The 23,232-nt window shown below is 39.5% G+C and overlaps 1 protein-coding gene, 1 long non-coding RNA gene and 1 pseudogene across 3 annotated transcripts; all 3 read left to right on the top strand.

Annotated features, from left to right (window-relative positions):
* LOC121993676 (CDPK-related protein kinase-like) lies at positions 1 to 4,383 on the top strand. 2 transcript variants are annotated; one of them, XM_042548030.1, is made up of 5 exons: positions 3 to 256; positions 555 to 596; positions 697 to 805; positions 964 to 1,042; positions 4,332 to 4,383. In XM_042548030.1, the coding sequence occupies exons 1-5, from the start codon at positions 126 to 128 to the stop codon at positions 4,352 to 4,354; spliced, it is 384 nt and encodes a 127-aa protein (XP_042403964.1). In that variant the 5' UTR covers positions 3 to 125; the 3' UTR covers positions 4,355 to 4,383. The 2 variants fall into 2 exon arrangements, with proteins under 2 accessions (XP_042403963.1, XP_042403964.1); XM_042548029.1 differs by lacking the exon at positions 4,332 to 4,383 and having other exon boundaries at positions 1 to 256; positions 964 to 1,119.
* A 5,677-nt stretch (positions 4,384 to 10,060) lies between these two features.
* LOC121993677 lies at positions 10,061 to 11,877 on the top strand. The gene is made up of 3 exons (XR_006115362.1): positions 10,061 to 10,085; positions 11,611 to 11,718; positions 11,815 to 11,877. It is a non-coding gene; the product is annotated as an uncharacterized LOC121993677 (long non-coding RNA).
* Positions 11,878 to 12,177: 300 nt separating this feature from the next.
* LOC121993983 lies at positions 12,178 to 22,040 on the top strand (annotated as a pseudogene).
* Positions 22,041 to 23,232: the final 1,192 nt, after the last annotated feature.

Genomic DNA, 23,232 nt, shown 5'->3' with positions numbered 1-23,232 from the left:
ATTTGATCTTGATGTTAGGGTGACTGCAAATTTGACTTTTTATGTAAACATGATTTCATGGGCACTGCATTTTAACATTGTAATGGGTGTTTTGAAACTTCACAGGTTCTTTCTTGTTTTTACAGATGACACCACCAATATCAATTGAAGACGTTCGTAGAGAGGTCAAAATCCTCAAAGCTTTGTCCAACCATAATAATCTTGTCAAATTTTATGATGCATGTGAGGATGCACTTAACGTCTACGTAGTCATGGAGTATGTCTTAATTAACTCTAGTTAGCTTAACAATGAGTAACAGTATTTCTACATCTGATATTTGTTCCATGTCACAAGATAGAGTTGATATATCCAAAACTTTTTGCATGTAGTATCCTACTAATATGCCTCTTTGCTTTCCACTTTGTATCCTGCACTAAGGAAATATGATAATATTTTTCCATACAAATTTTATAATGAACACTTCTAAGATGATGGACAGTAATTTTTTTTTAAAAAAAATTATGTAGTACTTCTGTTAATTTGGAACTCAACAATATGTTTTTCTCTTTCCCAGATTATGTGAAGGTGGAGAATTATTAGAAAGAATTTTATCCAGGTAAAAAAATGATTTTATTGGCCATAATTTATATCTATTTGATTATTTGAATTTGAAAATTAATAACTTTTGATTGCTTTTTTTCCCTTGTGTTCTCAAGAGGTGGAAGGTACTCAGAGGAGGATGCAAAAGCTATAGTTATTCAAATACTGAGTGTAATCGCCTTTTGTCATCTTCAAGGTGTTGTGCATCGTGATTTAAAGCCAAAGGTTTGTATCATAGAGAACTTTGATTCAATTTATGCAGACATGATATTACTTTAGATCTCTTATTTTACAGGAGCAACTTAGGGTATTCTGCTGTTCATTTCTTTTTCAACATATATTTTTCAGCGCTGTTAATATTTCTTCCTTGTATTTAACAACAGAATTTTCTTTTCACAACCAGAGATGAAAATGCTCAGATGAAGTTGATTGATTTTGTCCTTTCCGATTTTGTTAAACCAGGTGAGCATTGTTTAGTGGCATGGTCTAGTTGATTGCTTTTTTGGTGATGTTAAACATGAAAATGTTATCCTATTTTGTTATGGGTTCCTTTTGTTGTTTTCTCTGGTACCATTTGTTGTGAGTTTCCTTTGCCACTGAAGTTTTTGAATGTGTCATTCAACTTATCATTTTCTGCATTATATTTTAGGTATTTTACATATTTTTACTGTAATGGAATTGTAACGACCCAATTTTCCCTATTTCGAGTTCTAAAGGTCCTTATAAAAATCTAGAAATGTTATAGAAATATTCTAGAGATTTTTAGGAATTTATAGAGTATTTTTATGCAATTTTTGGAGCTCGTTTGGTATTTTTACCAAGAGAAAGAAGTTAAAAAAAAAAAAAAAACCGAATGTGTTTGAAGCTAGGTCTCAAACCCGTGGTCTCGGGTCAGACACGACCCAACCGGACGCGGCTAAACCATCTGGGCTATGACTGTTTTGTTAATAATATATGAGATAAGATGTATATGATGTAGAAAATGGTAATGGGGAATAATAGCAAGGAAAATAAGTTGAAGAAGCTGGGTTTCGAATCGAGCTCCTCGGCCCAAGCAGAACTTGGCCCGACCAACCGAGCTATGCTCGATTTGTTAACTAGATGTGAGAACAAATTTATATAAGGTATAGTTAGGAACATTGAAAATAAATCGAAACGAAAAGTGCGCGTCTGAGGAATCGAAGCTGCGACCTGGGACTTGGTCAAAACCGCAGCCAACCAACTCTTCCGCGAGTATTTCGCAAAAGGTAGGGTGCGAGATATATATATATTTTAAAATTGAAACCCTAGTGATAAGAAAAGAGAACTTAAGTTTTCTTTTTCCCCGAACCTTTCTCTCCTTTTCTCCTCTTCCCTTCTGCGACGGCGCAGCGGCGATTCCTTCTCGGGCGGAAACGAAGCCGAGCTTAGGGCTCAACTCCGGCGGTCGGCGAGCACTCCTCTCCGTCGGTTCTTCACAGATTCGAGGTCTCCTCGTTGAAGGGAGCTCGTGGGCACGAGGAAGGGTTGGAATTTGAAGTTTCTCCGCGAACCCTAGAGGTTTTCTCCTTCGGTTTGAATTCAAGAATCAGGTGAGTTGCTTCTCACCTGCAGTAGGAGTAGTTCCGAGCTTCGATTTGTTTTCTTTGCTTTCGGATTTGTTTGAAGTTTCCTTGTGTTTGCTGCCATGACCATTAAATTCCGAATTTGTTAGGTTGATTATGGTCTCATCTTATTGTTGAGTAATTTGGATTTGGGTTTGTGCCGAATCTAAGCTTGCAGGAGATCAAGTTTTTGTTTCTCTTTGTTCTTGTTGAACCTGCCGTGGCCTTTAGGAAGGAAAAAGGGTGTAGTGGATTTAACCTTGATTAATGATGCCTTTGTTTCCTACCATTGGGATTGCAACTGGATCGTGTAGCTTGACAGTATGTCGAATTTGCATCAGATGGATTTTCATTGGGTTTCATTTTAGTTTCCAACCATCTATGCTAGTTCCTAGATTAGTTCTTGCAAGCATTAGTATACAGTCTGAGCTCTATATTCTGTTATAGTTTCCTTCCTTGCTTTCAGGTCATGTTGTACAGAATCGTTGTACAGAATCAAAGTTGATTAGAGATTTAGTTTTTGGACAGCATGTTTAAGAAGCTTAAAGTTGTATTCTTTTGCTTTATTTATAACATGTTAGAAAGTTTGAAGTAGCATTCTGTTGCCTATTTTATAGCACGTTAAAGAAGCTTGAAGTTGTATTCTTTTGCTGGAAACAATTCGTAACGTTAGGTTCCATTAAGTGAAGATTTTATTTGCTGCAGAATTTATTTTTCTTCCATACTAACCAATGAGTATGAGCAGTTTTATTTATGAGCATGCACAATTTGGAATGCTAGTATGTTTGGATAGATCTTTTGTGCATATTCATGGGCAAGAACAGCCACCAATTCATAGTGGTTTAGATCCTTTTGTGTTGATTTAGTAAGCATGATATTCTATTAATTCCATGCAGCAATGATTCCTTTATTTTCTAAGATTCCTTTGTTGTTAGAATAACATGAGCAGATTTTCTAGATTCTATTGCATGCCTAGTAGTTGAATTGGTTTTACTTTCATAGCATGCTTAAGTTGTTCTAGTTTCCTATTTGCTATTGGAATAACATGAGCAGTTCTATTTTTATAGCATGTAGATTTTTATAAGTAAAGTATGCAGATTTTTAATAAGCAGATTTTCATAAGTATTGCATGCAGATTTTAGATAAGCTTAGTATGCAGATTTTGATAAACTTAATATGCAGATTTTTGTTAAGCTTTACATGCAGATTTATGTTAAGCTTTGTATACAGATTTTCAGTACGTAGAGTGTGTTCTAGTGCACCCCAAGTGCTTGATAAAATGCTTAGCTCAATATAATGCTACAGTAGGCATTTTAATAGCTCAGTAAATGCAGTAGAAGCATTTAAAATAACTTATTTAGTCTTGCTTCAGCTTATATGGGACTACGGTCCAATGGGTGGGCTCCCACAGTCGCCTCTAGGTTCAGATAACCTAGTTCTAGGTGCAGATAACCTAGTTAAAACAAGGTAAGAAAATTAGCTATGAAATCAGTATTTTATTTTCAGTAGTGGCACTGTACTGGATTAGATATCCATTGGGTTGAGCTCCCACAGTCGTCCCTAGGTTTAGACAACCTAGTAAACCCTACTAGACTCGGAACTTGCAATCCCGGGTTTAGTTAGGGATGCGCGCACAGCAAGTACAGTTGCCGGGCCCATCAACAGCATGATTATTATTTTAATCTATTATGTAAATAGTTTTCAAAACTTCACAAATTAGTTATGTGAATACAAGCTAGACTCAGTTTAGCATTAATTAGTTTAGCTTAGGTATCAATTCAGTTTCTTATTGATACACATGATAGTTCTATGATTAACTTTATATGTTAGCTTTTCAGTGAGTTTCTTCGCTATTTATGAGCATGATTAGTTGTACATGTTTAGTATTTCAGTTAGTTTGATTCCTTTATTGGTTTATGAGCATGATTAGCTATACATGTTTAGTTTTTCAGTTAGTTGATTTCTTTGCTATTTATGAGCATGAGTAGCTATACATGTTGGTTTTCCAGTTAGTTGATTTCTTTGCTATTTATGAGCATGAGTAGCTTTACATGTTAGCATTCAGTTTTAGCATGTTTTTATTTATATACATGCATATCGAGTTTTTGTGAGTAGGATAGCGCTCACTAAGGTTTTAGCTTATAGATACTATTTTCCTCCTACTGCAGATAAAGGAAAAGCTAAAGTATAAGGAAGAAGGCGACAAGGAGATGCTGTGACGGTGTGTGATGTGTGGGCTATGGAGATCCTTGAGACTTAGCTAAAGAACTCACTTAGTTTAAGAATCTGTTTAGTTTAATTTCTTATTAAGTTGATAAGAAAATTTTGTAGTAAGAAGTTATGTTTCCGCTTTTCATTACTTACATGATTTGATTTATTAAACTGCGTGGTTGTGAAAATATATGTTCCAGCCGCCTGTGGCTGAGTATACTCTGTATGTATTTACGGATATGGTCACCGGTACAGGGGAGACTCTGTCGAAATTTTTCGGTAGGGTTTCCATGTGATTTTTTTATCATACCGGTTAAGTAGAGTTAGTAGTCAAGTAACGGTCATCCTTAGAGTGTAGTAGTAGTAAGAAGGGTGGTCGTTACAGTTGGTATCTGAGCAGTTCCCATTCTCCAGCATCACACACATTAGCATCAGCCTTGCCGTCTTCTAAGTAAGAATACCTCTACTTAATTTATGCTCCTTGTTTTGTTATTACAGTTCATGTTTATATGCCTACTGCTTGTTAGTATGTGATAGTTTTTAAACATGATATCAGTAGTTATATAACTGTGATTACATTAGTTATGTTATGTTCTCTATGTCTTTAGAAATGGCACGAGGACGCCCAGCTAGAAGGGCACTAGCTACTGAGCCCCAGCAAGAGGCAGGCAGTTCAGTGCCTCCTCCAGACCTTAGTGGCTCAGTTACAACAGCAGTTAGCTGAACAGCAACAAGAAATAGCCACCTTAAAGGCTAACCAGCAGAATACCCCCACAGTCACCCCGAAACCGAATTTGACGACTCCGGTAGTCTTAGAGGTTCCACCAGCTCAGCCTACAGCACCAGCAGCCCCAGCAGCTGAGCCAAGAAAGGAAGCCTATCTGATCCAGTGGCAGCGAGTCAAGCCAGAGAACTTCTCAGGCACTAGTGAACCATGGGATGCACAAGCCTGGTTCAAAACACTGGAGAGCACGATGGAGCTTCTGGACTGGCCAGAACACGAGAAGGTGAAGTGTGCCTCCTTCTGCCTGACAGGAGACGCACGCATGTGGTGGGAGAGAGTCAGAGCGAAGCGCCCAGTGAACCAGATGACATGGGCTGACTTCGAGAAAGAATTCTTCGAGGAGTTCTTTCACATGCGGGTCACAAATCGCCACTACGACGAGTTCACGGAGTTTCGTCAGGGCAACCTATCAGTTGAGGAAGCCGTGAAAAATTCAACAGACTGGCTCGTCTATGTCCTGAATTAGTCAGCACAGAAAAGGAACGAGTTCGGCTAATGCTCAAAATGTTGAGGCCAGAAATAGCAGTGAACGTGGCTGGTGGCATACATAGGCCACAAACCACAGAGGAGCTAGTGAGCAGTGCCTTGACTACCGAGCACTACCAGGACAGTATCAAGCAGCAGAAGCAAGTCTCCTCAGAGTCCAAAGGCCAAGGAAACTCTTACACTCAAAAACAGCAAGGCCACAGCTCTAACTGGAAAGAGAACTCCAACAGCAAGCGCAAATCAGGGAGTGATCCAAAAGGAGGACCATCTAGCAAGCGACCCAGTTATCCAAAGTGTGCTACTTGTGGGAAATTCCACCCAGGGGTTTGTCGCAAGGGCACACGAGGATGCTTTGAATGTGGACAAGAAGGGCACATGGCCAAGCAGTGCCCGAACAAGACCGGTCTCCCTCAGCCACAGCAGATTCAGTATGCAGGCCAGCCAGCTCAGTTATATCAGATGCAGGCCACTCTAGAAAGTCCACTTATCAGCCAGGGCAGATTAGAAGCCCCTCCAGCTACGGCGAATGCGAGGATCTACTCACTCACCAGAGAGGACGTAGCTAATGCCTCGACAGCTGTCACAGGTCAGATTAACATTTTACAGTATAGTGCTACTGTTCTATTTGATACTGGGGCAACCCATTCATATATAGCCAGGATGTTCTCCGAAAAATTAGACATACCCTCAGAGGTACTCAGTGGTCAATTTTTGACGGCATTACCTTCGGGAGAAGTTATGGCATTCACGCACTGGTTCAGAACAGTGCCAGTCATGATAGCAGACAGAGAACTCTTTTGTGATCTGATAGTGCTAGACATGGCTGACTACGATGTCATATTTGGAATGAACTTCCTGATCAGATACGGTGCCTCCATAGAGTGCCGTAAACAGAAAGTCGTATTCCAACCTGAAGCAGAAGCACAGTTTGAGTACATCGGAGAACCCAAGAGAAAAAGAGCAAGTTAAGTCCTCGATACGTAGGACCCTACCCCGATCACAGAGAGAATTGGGAAGGTAGCTTACAAGCTAGACTTACCTCAAGATATGTCAGCAATACACAATGTATTTCATGTCTCCATGCTAAAGAAGTGTATTCATGACCTTAGCCAAGTGATTTAGCCTCAGACAATGTAGATCCAAGAGGATCTTAGCTATGAGAGCAGACACAGATAGTGGACAGAGCAGACAAGAGACTAGGAAACAGAGAAGTGTCATTAGTAAAAGTCATCTGGTAGAACCAGAAGCACGAGAAAGTTACTAGGGGAGCGTGGAGACAACATGAGACAGAAATATATCCAGAATTATTCTAAGTTCGAGGACGAACTTTTTATAAGGGAGGGAGAATTGTAACGACCCAATTTTCCCTATTTCGAGTTCTAAAGGTCCTTATAAAAATCTAGAAATGTTATAGAAATATTCTAGAGATTTTTAGGAATTTATAGAGTATTTTTATACAATTTTTGGAGCTTGTTTGGTATTTTTACCAAGAGGAAGAAGTTTAAAAAAAAAAAAAAAACCGAATGTGTTTGAAGCTAGGTCTCGAACCCGTGGTCTCGGGTCAGACACGACCCAACCGGACGTGGCTAAACCATCTGGGCTATGGCTGTTTTGTTAATAATATATGAGATAAGATGTATATGATGTAGAAAATGGTAATGGGGAATAATAGCAAGGAAAATAAGTTGAAGAAGCTGGGTTTCGAACCGAGCTCCTCGGCCCAAGCAGAACTTGGCCCGACCAACCGAGCTATGCTCGATTTGTTAACTAGATGTGAGAACAAATTTATATAAGGTATAGTTAGGAACATTGAAAATAAATTGAAATGAAAAGTGCGCGTCTGAGGAATCGAAGCTGCGACCTGGGACTTGGTCAAAACCGCAGCCAACCAACTCTTCCGCGAGTATTTCGCAAAAGGTAGGGTGCGAGATATATATATATGTTAAAATTGAAACCCTAGTGATAAGAAAAGAGAACTTAAGTTTTCTTTTTCCCCGAACCTTTCTCTCCTTTTCTCCTCTTCCCTTCTGCGACGGCGATTCCTTCTCGGGCGGAAACGAAGCCGAGCTTAGGGCTCAACTCCGGCGGTCGGCGAGCACTCCTCTCCGTTGGTTCTTCACAGATTCGAGGTCTCCTCGTTGAAGGGAGCTCGTGGGCACGAGGAAGGGTTGGAATTTGAAGTTTCTCCACGAACCCTAGAGGTTTTCTCCTTCGGTTTGAATTCAAGAATCAGGTGAGTTGCTTCTCACCTGCAGTAGGAGTAGTTCCGAGCTTCGATTTGTTTTCTTTGCTTTCGGATTTGTTTGAAGTTTCCTTGTGTTTGCTGCCATGACCATTAAATTCCGAATTTGTTAGGTTGATTATGGTCTCATCTTATTGTTGAGTAATTTGGATTTGGGTTTGTGCCGAATCTAAGCTTGCAGGAGATCAAGTTTTTGTTTCTCTTTGTTCTTGTTGAACCTGCCGTGGCCTTTAGGAAGGAAAAAGGGTGTAGTGGATTTAACCTTGATTAATGATGCCTTTGTTTCCTACCATTGGGATTGCAACTGGATCGTGTAGCTTGACAGTATGTCGAATTTGCATCAGATGGATTTTCATTGGGTTTCATTTTAGTTTCCAACCATCTATGCTAGTTCCTAGATTAGTTCTTGCAAGCATTAGTATACAGTCTGAGCTCTATATTCTGTTATAGTTTCCTTCCTTGCTTTCAGGTCATGTTGTACAGAATCGTTGTACAGAATCAAAGTTGATTAGAGATTTAGTTTTTGGACAGCATGTTTAGGAAGCTTAAAGTTGTATTCTTTTGCTTTATTTATAACATGTTAGAAAGTTTGAAGTAGCATTCTGTTGCCTATTTTATAGCACGTTAAAGAAGCTTGAAGTTGTATTCTTTTGCTGGAAACAATTCGTAATGTTAGGTTCCATTAAGTGTAGATTTTATTTGCTGCAGAATTTATTTTTCTTCCATACTAACCAATGAGTATGAGCAGTTTTATTTATGAGCATGCACAATTTGGAACGCTAGTATGTTTGGATAGATCTTTTGTGCATATTCATGGGCAAGAACAGCCACCAATTCATAGTGGTTTAGATCCTTTTGTGTTGATTTAGTAAGCATGATATTCTATTAATTCCATGCAGCAATGATTCCTTTATTTTCTAAGATTCCTTTGTTATTAGAATAACATGAGCAGATTTTCTAGATTCTATTGCATGCCTATTAGTTGAATTGGTTTTACTTTCACAGCATGCTTAAGTTGTTCTAGTTTCCTATTTGCTATTGGAATAACATGAGCAGTTCTATTTTTATAGCATGTAGATTTTTATAAGTAAAGTATGCAGATTTTTAATAAGCAGATTTTCATAAGTATTGCATGCAGATTTTAGATAAGCTTAGTATGCAGATTTTGATAAACTTAATATGCAGATTTTTGTTAAGCTTTACATGCAGATTTATGTTAAGCTTTGTATACAGATTTTCAGTACGTAGAGTGTGTTCTAGTGCACCCCAAGTGCTTGATAAAATGCTTAGCTCAATATAATGCTACAGTAGGCATTTTAATAGCTCAATGCAGTAGAAGCATTTAAAATAACTTATTTAGTCTTGCTTCAGCTTATATGGGACTACGGTCCAATGGGTGGGCTCCCACACGCCTCTAGGTTCAGATAACCTAGTTCTAGGTGCGATAACCTAGTTAAAGCAAGGTAAGAAAATTAGCTATGAAATCAGTATTTTATTTTCAGCAGTGTATATTGGATTAGATATCCATTGGGTTGGGCTCCTCGTCCCTAGGTTTAGACAACCTAGTAAACCCTACTAGACTCGGAACTTGCAATCCGGGTTTAGTTAGGGATGCACGCATAGCAAGTATGATTCATCAGACAAGATGATTATTATTTTAATCTATTATGTAAATAGTTTTCAAAACTTCACAAATTAGTTATGTGAATACAAGCTAGACTCAGTTTAGCATTAATTAGTTTAGCTTAGGTATCAATTCAGTTTCTTATTGATACACATGATAGTTCTATGATTAGCTTTACATGTTAGCTTTTCAGTTAGTTTCTTCGCTATTTATGAGCATGATTAGTTGTACATGTTTAGTATTTCAGTTAGTATGATTCCTTTATTGGTTTATGAGCATGATTAGCTATACATGTTTAGTTTTTCAGTTAGTTGATTTCTTTGCTATTTATGAGCATGAGTAGCTATACATGTTGGTTTTCCAGTTAGTTGATTTCTTTGCTATTTATGAGCATGAGTAGCTTTACATGTTAGCATTCAGTTTTAGCATGTTTTTATTTATATACATGCATATCGAGTTTTTGTGAGTAGGTAGCGCTCACTAAGCTTTTAGCTTATAGATACTATTTTCCTCCTACTGCAGATAAAGGAAAAGCTAAAGTATAAGGAAGAAGGCGACAAGGAGATGCTGTGACGGTATGTGATGTGTGGGCTATGGAGATCCTTGAGACTTAGCTAAAGAACTCACTTAGTTTAAGAATCTGTTTAGTTTAATTTCTTATTAAGTTGATAAGAAAATTTTGTAGTAAGAAGTTATGTTTCCGCTTTTCATTACTTACATGATTTGATTTATTAAACTGCGTGGTTGTGAAAATATATGTTCCAGCCGCCTGTGGCTGAGTATACTCTGTATGTATTTACGGATATGGTCACCGGTACAGGGGAGACTCTGTCGAAATTTTTCGGTAGGGTTTCCATGTGATTTTTTTATCATACCGGTTAAGTAGAGTTAGTAGTCAAGTAACGATCATCCTTAGAGTGTAGTGGTAGTAAGAAGGGTGGTCGTTACAGGAATAGAGTCCTCTTTTTTCAGCTTTTATTTTTTATGAAAGCATCATGTAAGAATTGTTGCATTAACATAAATCTGTCAAAGTACAACGGCAAATGATGAGAAGTAATAATAATCTTGAGTACGATATAAGTAATATTAGATTGGAAAGAGAAAAGTGGGAAGGGTTACAAACTAATAATTGTCAACATCGCGTGGCACTCATATTTAACTTGGCTACTTGGAAGACATTTTTGAGTTTGATCACCTCAAGATGCCAATTGAAATTGTTTCAGATTTTTCTAGTAGGTCTTTTCAATTATTCTTTAGTTGGCTTTGGATTTGTAGAATTTTATACAGTAGTTACTTGTTTGTTCACATCATTCTTGAATCATATGTCAAATTGTTTTATGACAACTTATAGCATCCACTGTTACTAAGAAACTATTTCGACCTAATAATTACTCTCAATTATCCATACACTGATAACCCAAATATCCTCAGTTGATATGGGTTAGTGCATGAGATGGAATTTTCACAACAAACTTAAGCAATGCTAATGTAGATTGGGGGAGGATTAAATACCAGGTTTAACATGAAAACAAGATAGAAGTATTTAACAATATTAGAAGGCAAAATTTCAACTCAATGAATAATGCAGGCAAGTGTTAGATCTATGTCTCTTGAACGTTAAGAGATCTACAATGTATGGTGCCTTTAAACTAACAACTAAAGGTTCAAAAATTGATATAGCAATAGATGACTTAGAAGGCAAACCCAATATGGATATCTTAGATCTACTACTCTACAAACCCGATAAATGTGTGCTTAAATTTCAAATCTTGTAGACTTGGTATTCTTGATAAATCATTATCATGATTAAGCTGTGTTGGTCTTTACTACTTGAGGCTTTCTGCAACCTAATAATTTAAAAAAAAATAAAAATCATTTAAAATTTAATTGCTGATTTGCTGAACCTATTCTTATCATATCTTAAGGCAGTAGTACAACAAACATACAAACAGAGGTTCCCAGGCAAACAATTTTGCACCCATCATATTCAATTCATCAAAACCTTGAAGTCTGTCTTGCAGCAACATGCAGAACTTATACAATTGTTGTATACTCTATCTTACTTGTTTAATATTTTTTTTATTGCATCGCACTTTTCAGCCGCTATCCAAAGCCCTAACAGAGGATTAGCTGTTCTATCTAAGATCACAGTTTAAGCTGCTAGCACCAAACGGAGAAGGTCACATATCGTTCAACAACTTTTGAATGGTCAGTCTAGTCAAATTTGTTTGCCAATATCCAAAATGTGATTGTTCAGTTGCATACTTTACTCTGTCATTTACTTCTATGTTTATCCTTGTGCAGGCCCTATTGCAAAATGCAACCGAGGCAATGAAGGAGAGTAAGGTTATTGATATCTTAAATGTGGCGAGGCATCCATTCCTGCTGCCATTTTTTTTTGCAGTTGCTAAGTTTCTTTTGTATGCCTCCACCATTACCATTACTACAAAATTTATATGCTGCATTTTGACCTATTTGAGTACTCATATAAGCTTAAAGTAATTTTTTTATGACAAGAAAACACTTCTTCACCTTCTCATATCAAAAACATTTTTTTTTAACCTCCGAAGGACCTACAATATCTCTCATTTGCTAGTGTATACCTTTTCTAAAACTCATGCTTGTAAATAATATCATCTCCAGTTGGAGCCACTCTCGTACAGAAAGATGGACTTTGAAGAATTCTGTGCTGCTGCAATTAGTCCCCATCACCTCGAGGCCTTGGATGGGTGGGAACAAATGACAAGTACGGCTTTTGAGCACTTCGAGCGGGAGGGGAACCGAGCCATCACCGTTAAGGAGCTAGCTTAGGTACTAATGATCCTCTCCTAGTGATACTTTACATTCAAGTGATTGTATCTTCCTTTTGAATTGTAACTCAACAATTTAACATTCCAGTGAAATTCATGTTGACTAGTTAGCATTTTAGCTATTTTCTCCTTGAAATAAAAACTTATTTTGATGTTATTGTATCATTGGAAATCATATAAATGAATTGATGTTACTCATCTTTATTGCTGCTGAGGAATTTATTTACTTTCCATGTACTCTTAGTGATAAAAGTGAATTTATTATTTGCAAACTAAAAGTGAAATTATTTACTTTTCATATACTCTTAGTAATAAACAGTTATGTCATTTGGGTCAACTACTAATGAATTGAATTTGAAAGATTAAAATTGTTGTTTATGTAGTTAGATTAAAATTTTTGGTTTGGATTATATTAAGTCCCCAGGAATGATAGATCTATCACTATATGATGTGGTTGAGATAATTGATGAATGTTTCTCTTTTTAAGCATTCCAATTAGTCATCTTGTTACCTAGTGCTCTTACTGCTTTTTTTCAACTATGATTTTTTGTCTTGGTTTACTAATATATTATTTATGTATTTTTACAATTTACAAATCTCAAGTACTCCAGAGTTGAAATTGATGAAGTGCGGTTCAAGTGGGCTGAATGCATGCTAGATTACATTTGAGTAGAAAAGGTATTTGATTTTTGAAAACTTTGGATGATGCATGTATTTGCATGGAATGTAAATTGCGTATATTGTCCCATGTCAATTTTTTTTTTCTGATGGTAATATTCTAGGACTTCTGTAGCATGTATAATTCTTCTGTTTTTATTCTTTGATGTAGTTAAGTAGACCAAATGTTACTTTTGTTTGACAGATTAGAATAGTGGATGTTTTAACTCAGAAAACTAGGCATTTGAAGGTGAAAAGTGGTGAGATTAGGGAAATGAAAGGCTCAAAAAGAATGGAGAAGTATATCAACTTGAACAGATTCTGATTCTCATAATTTAATGTAGCCTCAGCTTGATTTTTGACTCACGATGTTCTACCTTGATGTGTACAATATCTATTAGCTTTTGATGTAAAAAGAATATTTGTGTATTTTATGGATACTGTTGTAAGAAGAATATTTATGTAATTTGTGAATATTTGTGTATTTTATGGATATTGTTGAATGAAGAATATTTGTGTAATTTTTGAATATTTGTGTATTTTCTTGATACTATCGATTTTTTACTATTTCGGAGATCGAATTTGTGTTGTTAAAAAATGCTGATATTACATTGGTTTTCCACCGCTGTAAAACCGGTGTCATTAACTAATATTACATCAGTCGTTTACCACAGCCAAAACTGGTGTTATTAACATATAATATTATATCGGTTTTACACCGTTGATGAAACGGTGTCATTAAGTGATACTACACCGATTAATAACTGATTCAAAAACCGATGTCGTTAAGTGATGTTAGGACCTTCGGATAGCGGCTAGAGAGGGGGGGGTGTGAATAACCGACCCCAAATTCGCGTTTCTTTCTACAAATCAAGTTAGCGCAGCGGAAAATAACAACAGAAACATAAATGGAGAAATCAAACCTCAAGCACAGCGATGTAACGAGGTTCGGAGATGAAACTCCTACTCCTCGGCGTGTCCGTAAGGTGGACGAATCCTCTCAATCCGTCGGTGGATGAGACCCCGGAAAACCGGCTAATAAACACTCCTTCTGGGTGGAGAAACCTCGCCACAATCTCTTGCAACAGCAAGATAGGACTACAAGAAAGAAAGCAAGAAACAAAAAGCAATACGAATGTAAAAACACTTTGCCTTCTCGTCGACGGGAGTCCGTTGATGAAGCAACAACTTCACGAATGCCTAACAGCAGCTGAACCAGCCGAAGGAAGCTCACTCGAAGCTTCAAGAAGTATGAGCTCAGCAAAGCTCAGTAAGACCAAAAGGAACCAGGAAGAAGATCAAGCACTGTAGAATCCCTCAACCTCTTTATAACCTGCACCTGCTCACCTGGCGACAGAGTTCTGCGAAGAAGACGGAGATAGCCGTTGTGACTCAACGGCTATGCCTGGACCGATCACCTGATCGGTCCAGGAGAGCCCTGATCGGTCCACAGACCGATCAGGCTAAGCCTGGACCGATCAGACCATATCCTGATCGGTCCAGGAGGGATCTGATCGGTCCCTGGACCGATCAGTCCTTTCTCTCCTTTTCCTCTGTGTTGCTTCCTGATCGGTCTCCAGACCGATCAGATAACTCACAGTACCACATTGATTGGTTACTGATCAGTCTGCAGACTGATCAGCCGTATCATTGGATCGGTCACCAGACCGATCTAGGTTTAGAGCTCCCAGCCCTAAACCCTACCTGGTCCTGAGAACGAGCTACCGGGCCCTCTCTGACCTAGTCCGGAGAACGAGCTACCGAGCCCTCTCCGACTTCGTCCGGTCCAGAGAACGAGCTACCGAGCCCTCTCTGACTTTGTCTGGTCCAGAGAACGAGCTCCCAAGCCCTCTCTGACCTAGTCCGGAGAACGAGCTGCCGAGCCCTCTCTGACTTCCCATGCCAAGCTTCCATACTTGGACTTCTCCCGTGCCAAGCTCCCTGCTTGGACTTTTCCATGCCAAGTCTCCATACTTGGACTTTTCCCGTGCCAAGTCTCCATACTTGGACTTTTCCGTGCCAAGTCTCCATACTTGGACTTTTCCCGTGCCAAGCTCCCTGCTTGGACTTTTCACCAGATGTCTGGTCAACCTTGACCTATCTGGATTTCCCTTGCTTGGCTTCACTCACTAGGACTTTCCAACTGCCTGGCTTCACTCACCAGGACTTTCACCTGGCTTCACTTACCAGGACTTTCCCTTGCCTGGCTTCACTCACCAGGACTTTCACCTGGCTTCACTCACCAGGATTTCCCGAATCAGGTCGACTCACCTCGGGTCAACCAGGTCAACCTTGACCAAAGATTACACCCACAATCTCCCAAGTTTGTATCAGAATACAACTTTTCTACTCTCGTCAAACATCAGAATAGAACTTTTCTATTCTCGTCAAACATTAAAATACAACTCGAGTCAGGTCAACCAGGTCAACCTTGACCTAAGGTTGCACCAACAATCTCCCCCTTTTTGATGTTTGACAAAACCATAAACAAGTTAGGTTAACCCGATAACCTAACTTAGGTTTCCCAATATTCTTCCTTGAACATTCTCCCCAAACTCTAATGTTCTTCCTTGAACATTCTTTGGACATTCTTCCATTCTCCCCCTTTTTGACACACATCAAAAAGAGTGAATCAAGGTCAAGAGTTTCTTCCTAATGAAAGTCCCATACCTTTCATTGAAACCCTTAATTTCCCCCTTGATACTAAAGTCAACAATCAACTTAGTGATAATCCCATATCACTCAAGTCTTTAGAGTAAAAACTCCCCCTAAATGTCAACTCCCCCTTGACTAATAGGTAAAACTCCCCCTAAAGGTCAACTCCCCCTTGACCATTGCACCAACAATGTCTTGGAGAGTTTCAAACCTTTAGAAATCCAAAAACACCACTTTCATAACTGAAATTTCAGACAACACTGAAAAATCAGCATTTTGGCACGCCCGATCGGTCACCAGACCGATCAGGAGCTCCCTGGATCGGTCCAGTGACCGATCCAGCATCCCCTGGACCGATCAGGCAACCTCCTGATCGGTCACCCATGCCGATTTCTGAATTTCTTCCTCCGGAAATTCAGAAACCCCTACAAAATTACAGAAAATTCCAAAAATTATAAAATTTTGAGGATACATTCCTCATAACATATACTATCATGGAAAAATAGTTTTCTATGAAAATAACTTCCATTTTCAAATCTTGATACAAAGTTTAAAAACTTTGAAATAGTTCAAGTTTACCTCAACTTTGTATCAACTTGCTCAATGATGAATGCTATCACTAGAAAAGCTTCATCAAGGTTTTTCAAATCACTTTTGAAATGATTTTAAACCATTCAATTTAGGATCACAATCTTAGGGCTGAATGTACATGACTTGTACACAAGCTTTCCCTATGATCCTCAATTTCGAATTAGGCTCATCTAGGTACAAGAACTATGCACCTTGATCCTAACTCATAATCCTAATATCTCACACACATCTAAGGTGTATCAAACACATCCAAGTCAATTTTGATGTGAGATATGGGTTTAGGTCATCTTAAGCTAAGTTCTCATGCATTTTCTAAACAACAATTTGATCTCCATATCAAATTATGTTTTTATCCTTAAATCAAATTAATTGATAAATGCAAGAGATGATGACATGGCATAAAATAATATCATAAGTAAAAACATGTGCCAATGTCATGATGTCATGTCATAAAGTATGAAGCTTAACTAAAGCATGACATATAACTAACCTAAGCATTATCATGACATTTCAAATGACAATAAACTAAATATGATGTCATGACATGACATATGGCAAACAATATATGGCAAATAACATATAAAGGTATAGAAAATACCTAATTCTAGCTTTAGTTGCCATTTTTGATAATTTTGATCATTTTGCCATAAATTCTATATTCCTAAGTGTAATAGACCTAAAATCATATACTAAATATTTTTAGATCACTATGTGCCAATTAGATTGACCCTAGAAAATTCCTCAAATGTGGTTGGCACATCCTAATCACCTTAGGAATAATTTTTAATTTCATTTTCAAGGCTTGGTTATACCTTGAAACTTCCTAAAATGCCACCTTTTGCCATGATTAGGTTAACTACCTATCCAAATAAGGTTGGCACACCCTAACCCATCTAGCGTGATGGAATCACACTCCTAGGAACCCAAAACCTATTTGAGCTCATTGGGTTCACTAAATATTCACTAGGGATGACTTCCCTAGCAACCCTCCTAATGACCCTCCTAGGCTTTAAAGCCTTGGTCATTTGGGACTCATCAAGATCAACTCTAGGGGTGACTCCCCTTGTGACCTTGGTGATGGTCTTCCTAGCCCTAGGTCTTGTTCCATAATCGAATGGAACATTATGATAAGTGGGCTTGACCATTTGAGACTTAGGTTTGTGACTCAAATCTCTCATGTCCTTGGGCTTTTGTTTTTGACCCTTAGACCCTAGAGTTGACTTCTCCAAATTCTTAAGGGCCTTTTCTAAAGTGTCAAGTCTTGACTTTAAGACTTGATTTTCCTTCTCTAATACCTCAAGTTTTAATTTGTCATTTTTCCTTGAGGTATACCTAGGCATATGTCTAGTTGTTTTGGATTCCTACCTAGGTTTTCCTTAACCTTAGATGAGTTAATTCTAGGGTTGGTTTTTCTAGTATTATCCTTATCTAGGCTAACATGTTTGGCACCTAAGCATTTGTATCGGTTACTATAGTTATCATGCTTATTATTATTGACAATAGCAATAAGGCTACTAGCATGCATCCTTCTAGAATTGCAAGAATGTGCCTTAGAGATTACCTTAGGGTTTGCCTTAGCTCCCCCTATAGACGTACTCGGTCTCTTGTCCTTGTGAGATTGCCTCCCCCTCGGACATTGGCTCCTATAATGTCCCCTTCGCTTGCATTGGAAGCACACCACGTGCTCCTTGCTCTTGCGTTTCGGGACTCCGGCTTCCTTGACCTTTGGTGCCGGTGGAGTCTTCCTAATCCTCTTTGGACATTTACTCTTATAATGCCCATATTCCCTATACTCAAAGCACATTATATGTAATTTACTTGAATTAAATCGCTTGAGTTACCTAGGGTTGAGGATGGATGTAAGCTCTCTTCTTCATCCCTTCCGGAGGTAGAAGCTTCTTCTTGCACCAATCTTAAAGAAGAACTCTCCTCCTCTTCTTCCATAGATGTTGAGTAGCCCTCAACTTCTAATTCCTTACCTCCATGATGTGAGCTACGTGGCTCACTTGACTCCTCTTCATGACTTGAATTGGAGCTCTCCTCATGGAACTTAGCCAAGTTGTTCCACAACTCCTTGGCATTGTTGTATCCACCTATCTTACACAAGATATCACTAGGTAATGAAAATTCAAGGATTTTCGTTACCTCGTCGTTGATTGTGGATTGGTGGATTTGTTCTTTCGTCCACTTCTTTTTCTTGAGAAGTTCTCCCTTTCTATCCACCGGAGGAATAAAACCTACTTGTACACAATTCCAATTTGCTAGGTTAGTCATAAGAAAATACTTCATTCTTACCTTCCAATACGCGAAGTCGTAGCACTCGTAGAAGGGTGGAATCGTGATGTCTTCTCCGAGTTGATCCATTCTCTAGCTTGTGCTCCCCCGGGTGTTAATCCGACGAAGAGCAACCTTACTCTGATACCACTTGTTAGGACCTTCGGATAGCGGCTAGAGAGGGGGGGTGTGAATAGCCGACCCCAAATTCGCGTTTCTTTCTACAAATCAAGTTAGCGCAGCGGAAAAATAACAACAGAAACGTAAATGGAGAAATCAAACCTCAAGCACAGCGATGTAACGAGGTTCAGAGATGAAACTCCTACTCCTCGGCGTGTCCGTAAGGTGGACGAATCCTCTCAATCCGTCGGTGGATGAGACCCCGGAAAACCGGCTAATAAACACTCCTTCTGGGTGGAGAAACCTCGCCACAATCTCTTGCAACAGCAAGATAGGACTACAAGAAAGAAAGCAAGAAACAAAAAGCAATACGAATGTAAAAACACTTTGCCTTCTCGTCGACGGGAGTCCGTTGATGAAGCAACAACTTCACGGATGCCCAACAGCAGCTGAACCAGCCGAAGGAAGCTCACTCGAAGCTTCAAGAAGTATGAGCTCAGCAAAGCTCAGAAAGACCAGAAGGAACCAGGAAGAAGATCAAGCACTGTAGAAGCCCTCGACCTCTTTATAACCTGCACCTGCTCACCTGGCGACAGAGTTCTGCGAAGAAGACGGAGATAGCCGTTGTGACTCAACGGCTATGCCTGGACCGATCACTTGATCGGTCCAGGAGAGCCCTGATCGGTCCACAGACCGATCAGGCAAAGCCTGGACCGATCAGACCATATCCTGATCGGTCCAGGAGGGATCTGATCGGTCCCTGGACCGATTAGTCCTTTCTCTCCTTTTCCTCTGTGTTGCTTCCTGACCGGTCTCCAGACCGATCAGATAACTCACAGCACCACACTGATTGGTTACTGATCGGTCTGCAGACCGATCAGCCGTATCATTGGATCGGTCACCAGACCGATCCAGGTTTAGAGCTCCCAGCCCTAAACCCTACCTGGTCCTGAGAACGAGCTACCGAGCCCTCTCTGACCTAGTCCGGAGAACGAGCTACCGAGCCCTCTCCGACTTCGTCCGGTCCAGAGAACGAGCTACCGAGCCCTCTCTGACTTCGTCTGGTCCAGAGAACGAGCTCCCAAGCCCTCTCTGACCTAGTCCGGAGAACGAGCTGCCGAGCCCTCTCCGACTTCCCATGCCAAGCTTCCATACTTGGACTTCTCCCGTGCCAAGCTCCCTGCTTGGACTTTTCCGTGCCAAGTCTCCATACTTGGACTTTTCCGTGCCAAGTCTCCATACTTGGACTTTTCCCGTGCCAAGCTCCTTGCTTGGACTTTTCACCAGATGTCTGGTCAACCTTGACCTATCTGGATTTCCCTTGCCTGGCTTCACTCACTAGGACTTTCCAACTGCCTGGCTTCACTCACCAGGACTTTCACCTGGCTTCACTTACCAGGACTTTCCCTTGCCAGGCTTCACTCACCAGGACTTTCACCTGGCTTCACTCACCAGGATTTCCCGAATCAGGTCGACTCACCTCGGGTCAACCAGGTCAACCTTGACCAAAGATTGCACACACAATCTCCCAAGTTTGTATCAGAATACAACTTTTCTACTCTCGTCAAACATAAGAATAGAACTTTTCTATTCTCGTCAAACATCAAAATACAACTTGAGTCAGGTCAACTCGAGTCAGGTCAACCTTGACCTAAGGTTGCACCAACAAGTGATACTACACCGGTTTTAACCCGATGTCTAAAATGGCAGACCTTTTACATCGCCTTCAAAGACATCAGTCGAAAATGTAATAGACAGCGGTGGAAAACCGATGTCTATGAGAGTTTTTGTTGTAGTGCATCGATTACCTAAACTAAACAAGATTTTTGTTGATAACCTTGAATGGATAACCAAGGTTATCAAGAATAATCCTCAACCAAACACACCCTAAGAGAAAAGTCCAACAAGTCAATGGTGATCAGATGCTTGACGAAAATCCCGGAGGAGTGAATCCTAAATGATGAAAAGTCCAAATAAGTCAAAGCTAGTCGGATGCTTGATGAAAATCCACTACAAGAAATTTTAGATTTAACCACACCTAATAGACAATAGTTTTTCGAGAAACTATTGTCTTTTTGCCATTTAACAACGGTTTTATTGAAAACCGTTGTTGTTCACCATAATTTTTTTTAAATGACAACGGTTTTTAAAAAACTGTTGTCTAATGTATGTCAAAGACAACGATTTTTAAAAACCTGTTGTCTAATGTATGTCAAAGACAACGGTTTTAAAAAACTGTTGTATTTTAGCGTTGCTTACATGATAATATACAATAGTTTTATTAAACTGTTGTCTATTGAATGTTGTTGAATCCCAAAAAAATAATAGTTTTTTTTAACTTCACGAAAAAAAACTCACGAACAAAGAGTTTTTTTGTTCGCGTGAGGCTAGGTCACCACTGCCGATTCCCCTTTCCCCTCCTTCCCAACCTGACGCTGATCCTCGACGCCTATCGACGCCGCGATACTTCTTCTCCTCGCATACATAACCACCAGCCAAGAGTTACTCGACGATGCCTATGATGGCAGCTTACGCTTCCCCGAATCAAGTCACCACTGATATCATCCAGCAGGTAATCCTTTTCCTCTTCCTCATAGTCGTTGAAGCGTTGGCTCTACTCCGCCCCTTCCACCACCTCCTCCTCGCCCGAATTCCCTTCCAAGGCCCTAAAGTTTGCTGCCCAGTTATTCCCCGTCGCGGCTGCCGCCGCGCCACCTTCGTCTGCCCGCCTGCTGCGGTCTCTCCTAAGATCGAAGAGATCGGCACCATCATCTCCAACCTCACACTGGAGGAAGCCCGCAGCCTCGTCGACCACCTCCAGGAAAGTCTCGGCGTCTCTGCCGCCGCCTTCGCGCCCGTCGCTGTCGCCGTTGCTCCCGGAGCCGCCACTGGCGCGGCCTCCGGAGGAGAGGCGGCGGTAGAGGAAAAGACCGAGTTCGACGTGGTCATCGAGGAGGTCCCAAGCAACGCCAGGATCACCACCATCAAGGTGGTCCGGGCGCTGACGAACCTTCCCCTCAAGGAGGCCAAGGACTTGATCGAGGGGCTTCCGAAGAAGTTCAAGGAGGGCACATCAAAGGAGGAGGCAGAAGAGGCCAAGAAGCAGCTCGAGGAGGTTGGGGCAAAGGTCTCGATCGTATGAGTTCGGAGGAATCAAAGCGAAAGAAGTTTCATGGTTAGATTTTCAAATTTACGCTTTTCCGATCCTCTTTTTTCCTTGTTCAAATTTTCATTTAAATTAGCTTCGGCTATCGATCCGTGAACTCTGTCTTGGTGAATTATTGGCCACAAATTCTTATGTTTATCCCTTCGAAATTCGTGTGTTAAAATGGATTCCTCGGGCTACAATTTTCAGAGCTAAAAAGATGGTCAAACCTGGTGTATCAACCTAATTGCTCGACTTTCCAATTACTTTAATGATCAGTCTCCATTTTCTGATTTATCTTGGGAGTTCTGCAAAATTATGATTTAAATTTCTCCAATATTCTTACTTTCTTTGTGATTCGCTTATTGTTTTACGTCCTCCTATTTATTGTTTATATTTGTGGGAAATATTGTTCTGTTGTACCATTTGTTATTGTTCTTCCAATGAATGTGCATAGATATATCGAAATGGAGTAAGCCCTGTGTTCTCCATTTTACTTTCCTCATTTACTGGGTTTGGTATTTCAATCAGTATGAACTTTTTGCTCATTGAGTATTTAAGATGGAGGGCTAGGAGAACTTTGCGCTCGGTCCAACTTAATTAGAGTCAGCAGCAGAATGAAGCCAGAAACCTTGCTGGAGTTGAAGATGGAGATGACACAAGACAGCAAGACTTGGAAAACCAAATTCAAGATCCTAATCCTTTGCAACATGGACAAAATCATTCATAAAGACTTTGAGGTATAATCTACCAACTTGATGCAAGAGATCAAATTTTGTGCGCCTTTTATTGATTGATGTTTTTATTGATGGTTGCGATAGATAGGCTTGAACACTGAGTAGCAATATGATTTCCTACTGCAGCAGTAATATAAATCTTAATGTTTTCTTCCTACTATACAATCAAATAAAAACATAGTTATGTTGTTTCAAGTAATTACTGCAGCCATTCCTACTATAGTTGGTGAAAACCTTAACGTGTTCATGACTTTAAGAGCCACCATATTGTTTCAAGAGGTTACCATTTATGTTACATAGATAACGCTTTTTGCACTTCTGTTAGATGACTAGGTCAAATGATTTTTATGGTTATGTAACATTTATGCAGTGCAATTAGATTCACCCGTACAATTTAGTTTCTAATTTGTAATATATATCTTTATTCGAATAGGTGTCCGCAAGAGTACTGGGAAGAATGCCGACAAGCCAAAAAAAATGGAGAGACTTTAACAAATTAAGGAGCACTAGGAGTTGCAGTCCCTCCTCTTCACCGACATCTAAGTAGAAAATCTCGTGTTATATTGTTCTACCTTTGTTTTAATAGTGTTATCATTTTGTTGGTTGCTTATGAAATTTCTTCAGAATGTTATAGATATTATTTTTGAATGTTAGAAAATTGTATATTAAATTTTATTTTGAAATTTAGTATTTTGAATGATTTATAATATTAGAAAATTGTGTATTGATTTTT

Source organism: Zingiber officinale, chromosome 6A, assembly GCF_018446385.1.
Source record: "Zingiber officinale cultivar Zhangliang chromosome 6A, Zo_v1.1, whole genome shotgun sequence".
NCBI lineage: Eukaryota > Viridiplantae > Streptophyta > Magnoliopsida > Zingiberales > Zingiberaceae > Zingiber > Zingiber officinale.
The sequence above is the reverse complement of the archived record's forward strand: the minus strand, read 5'-3'. Positions and strand labels throughout refer to the sequence as shown.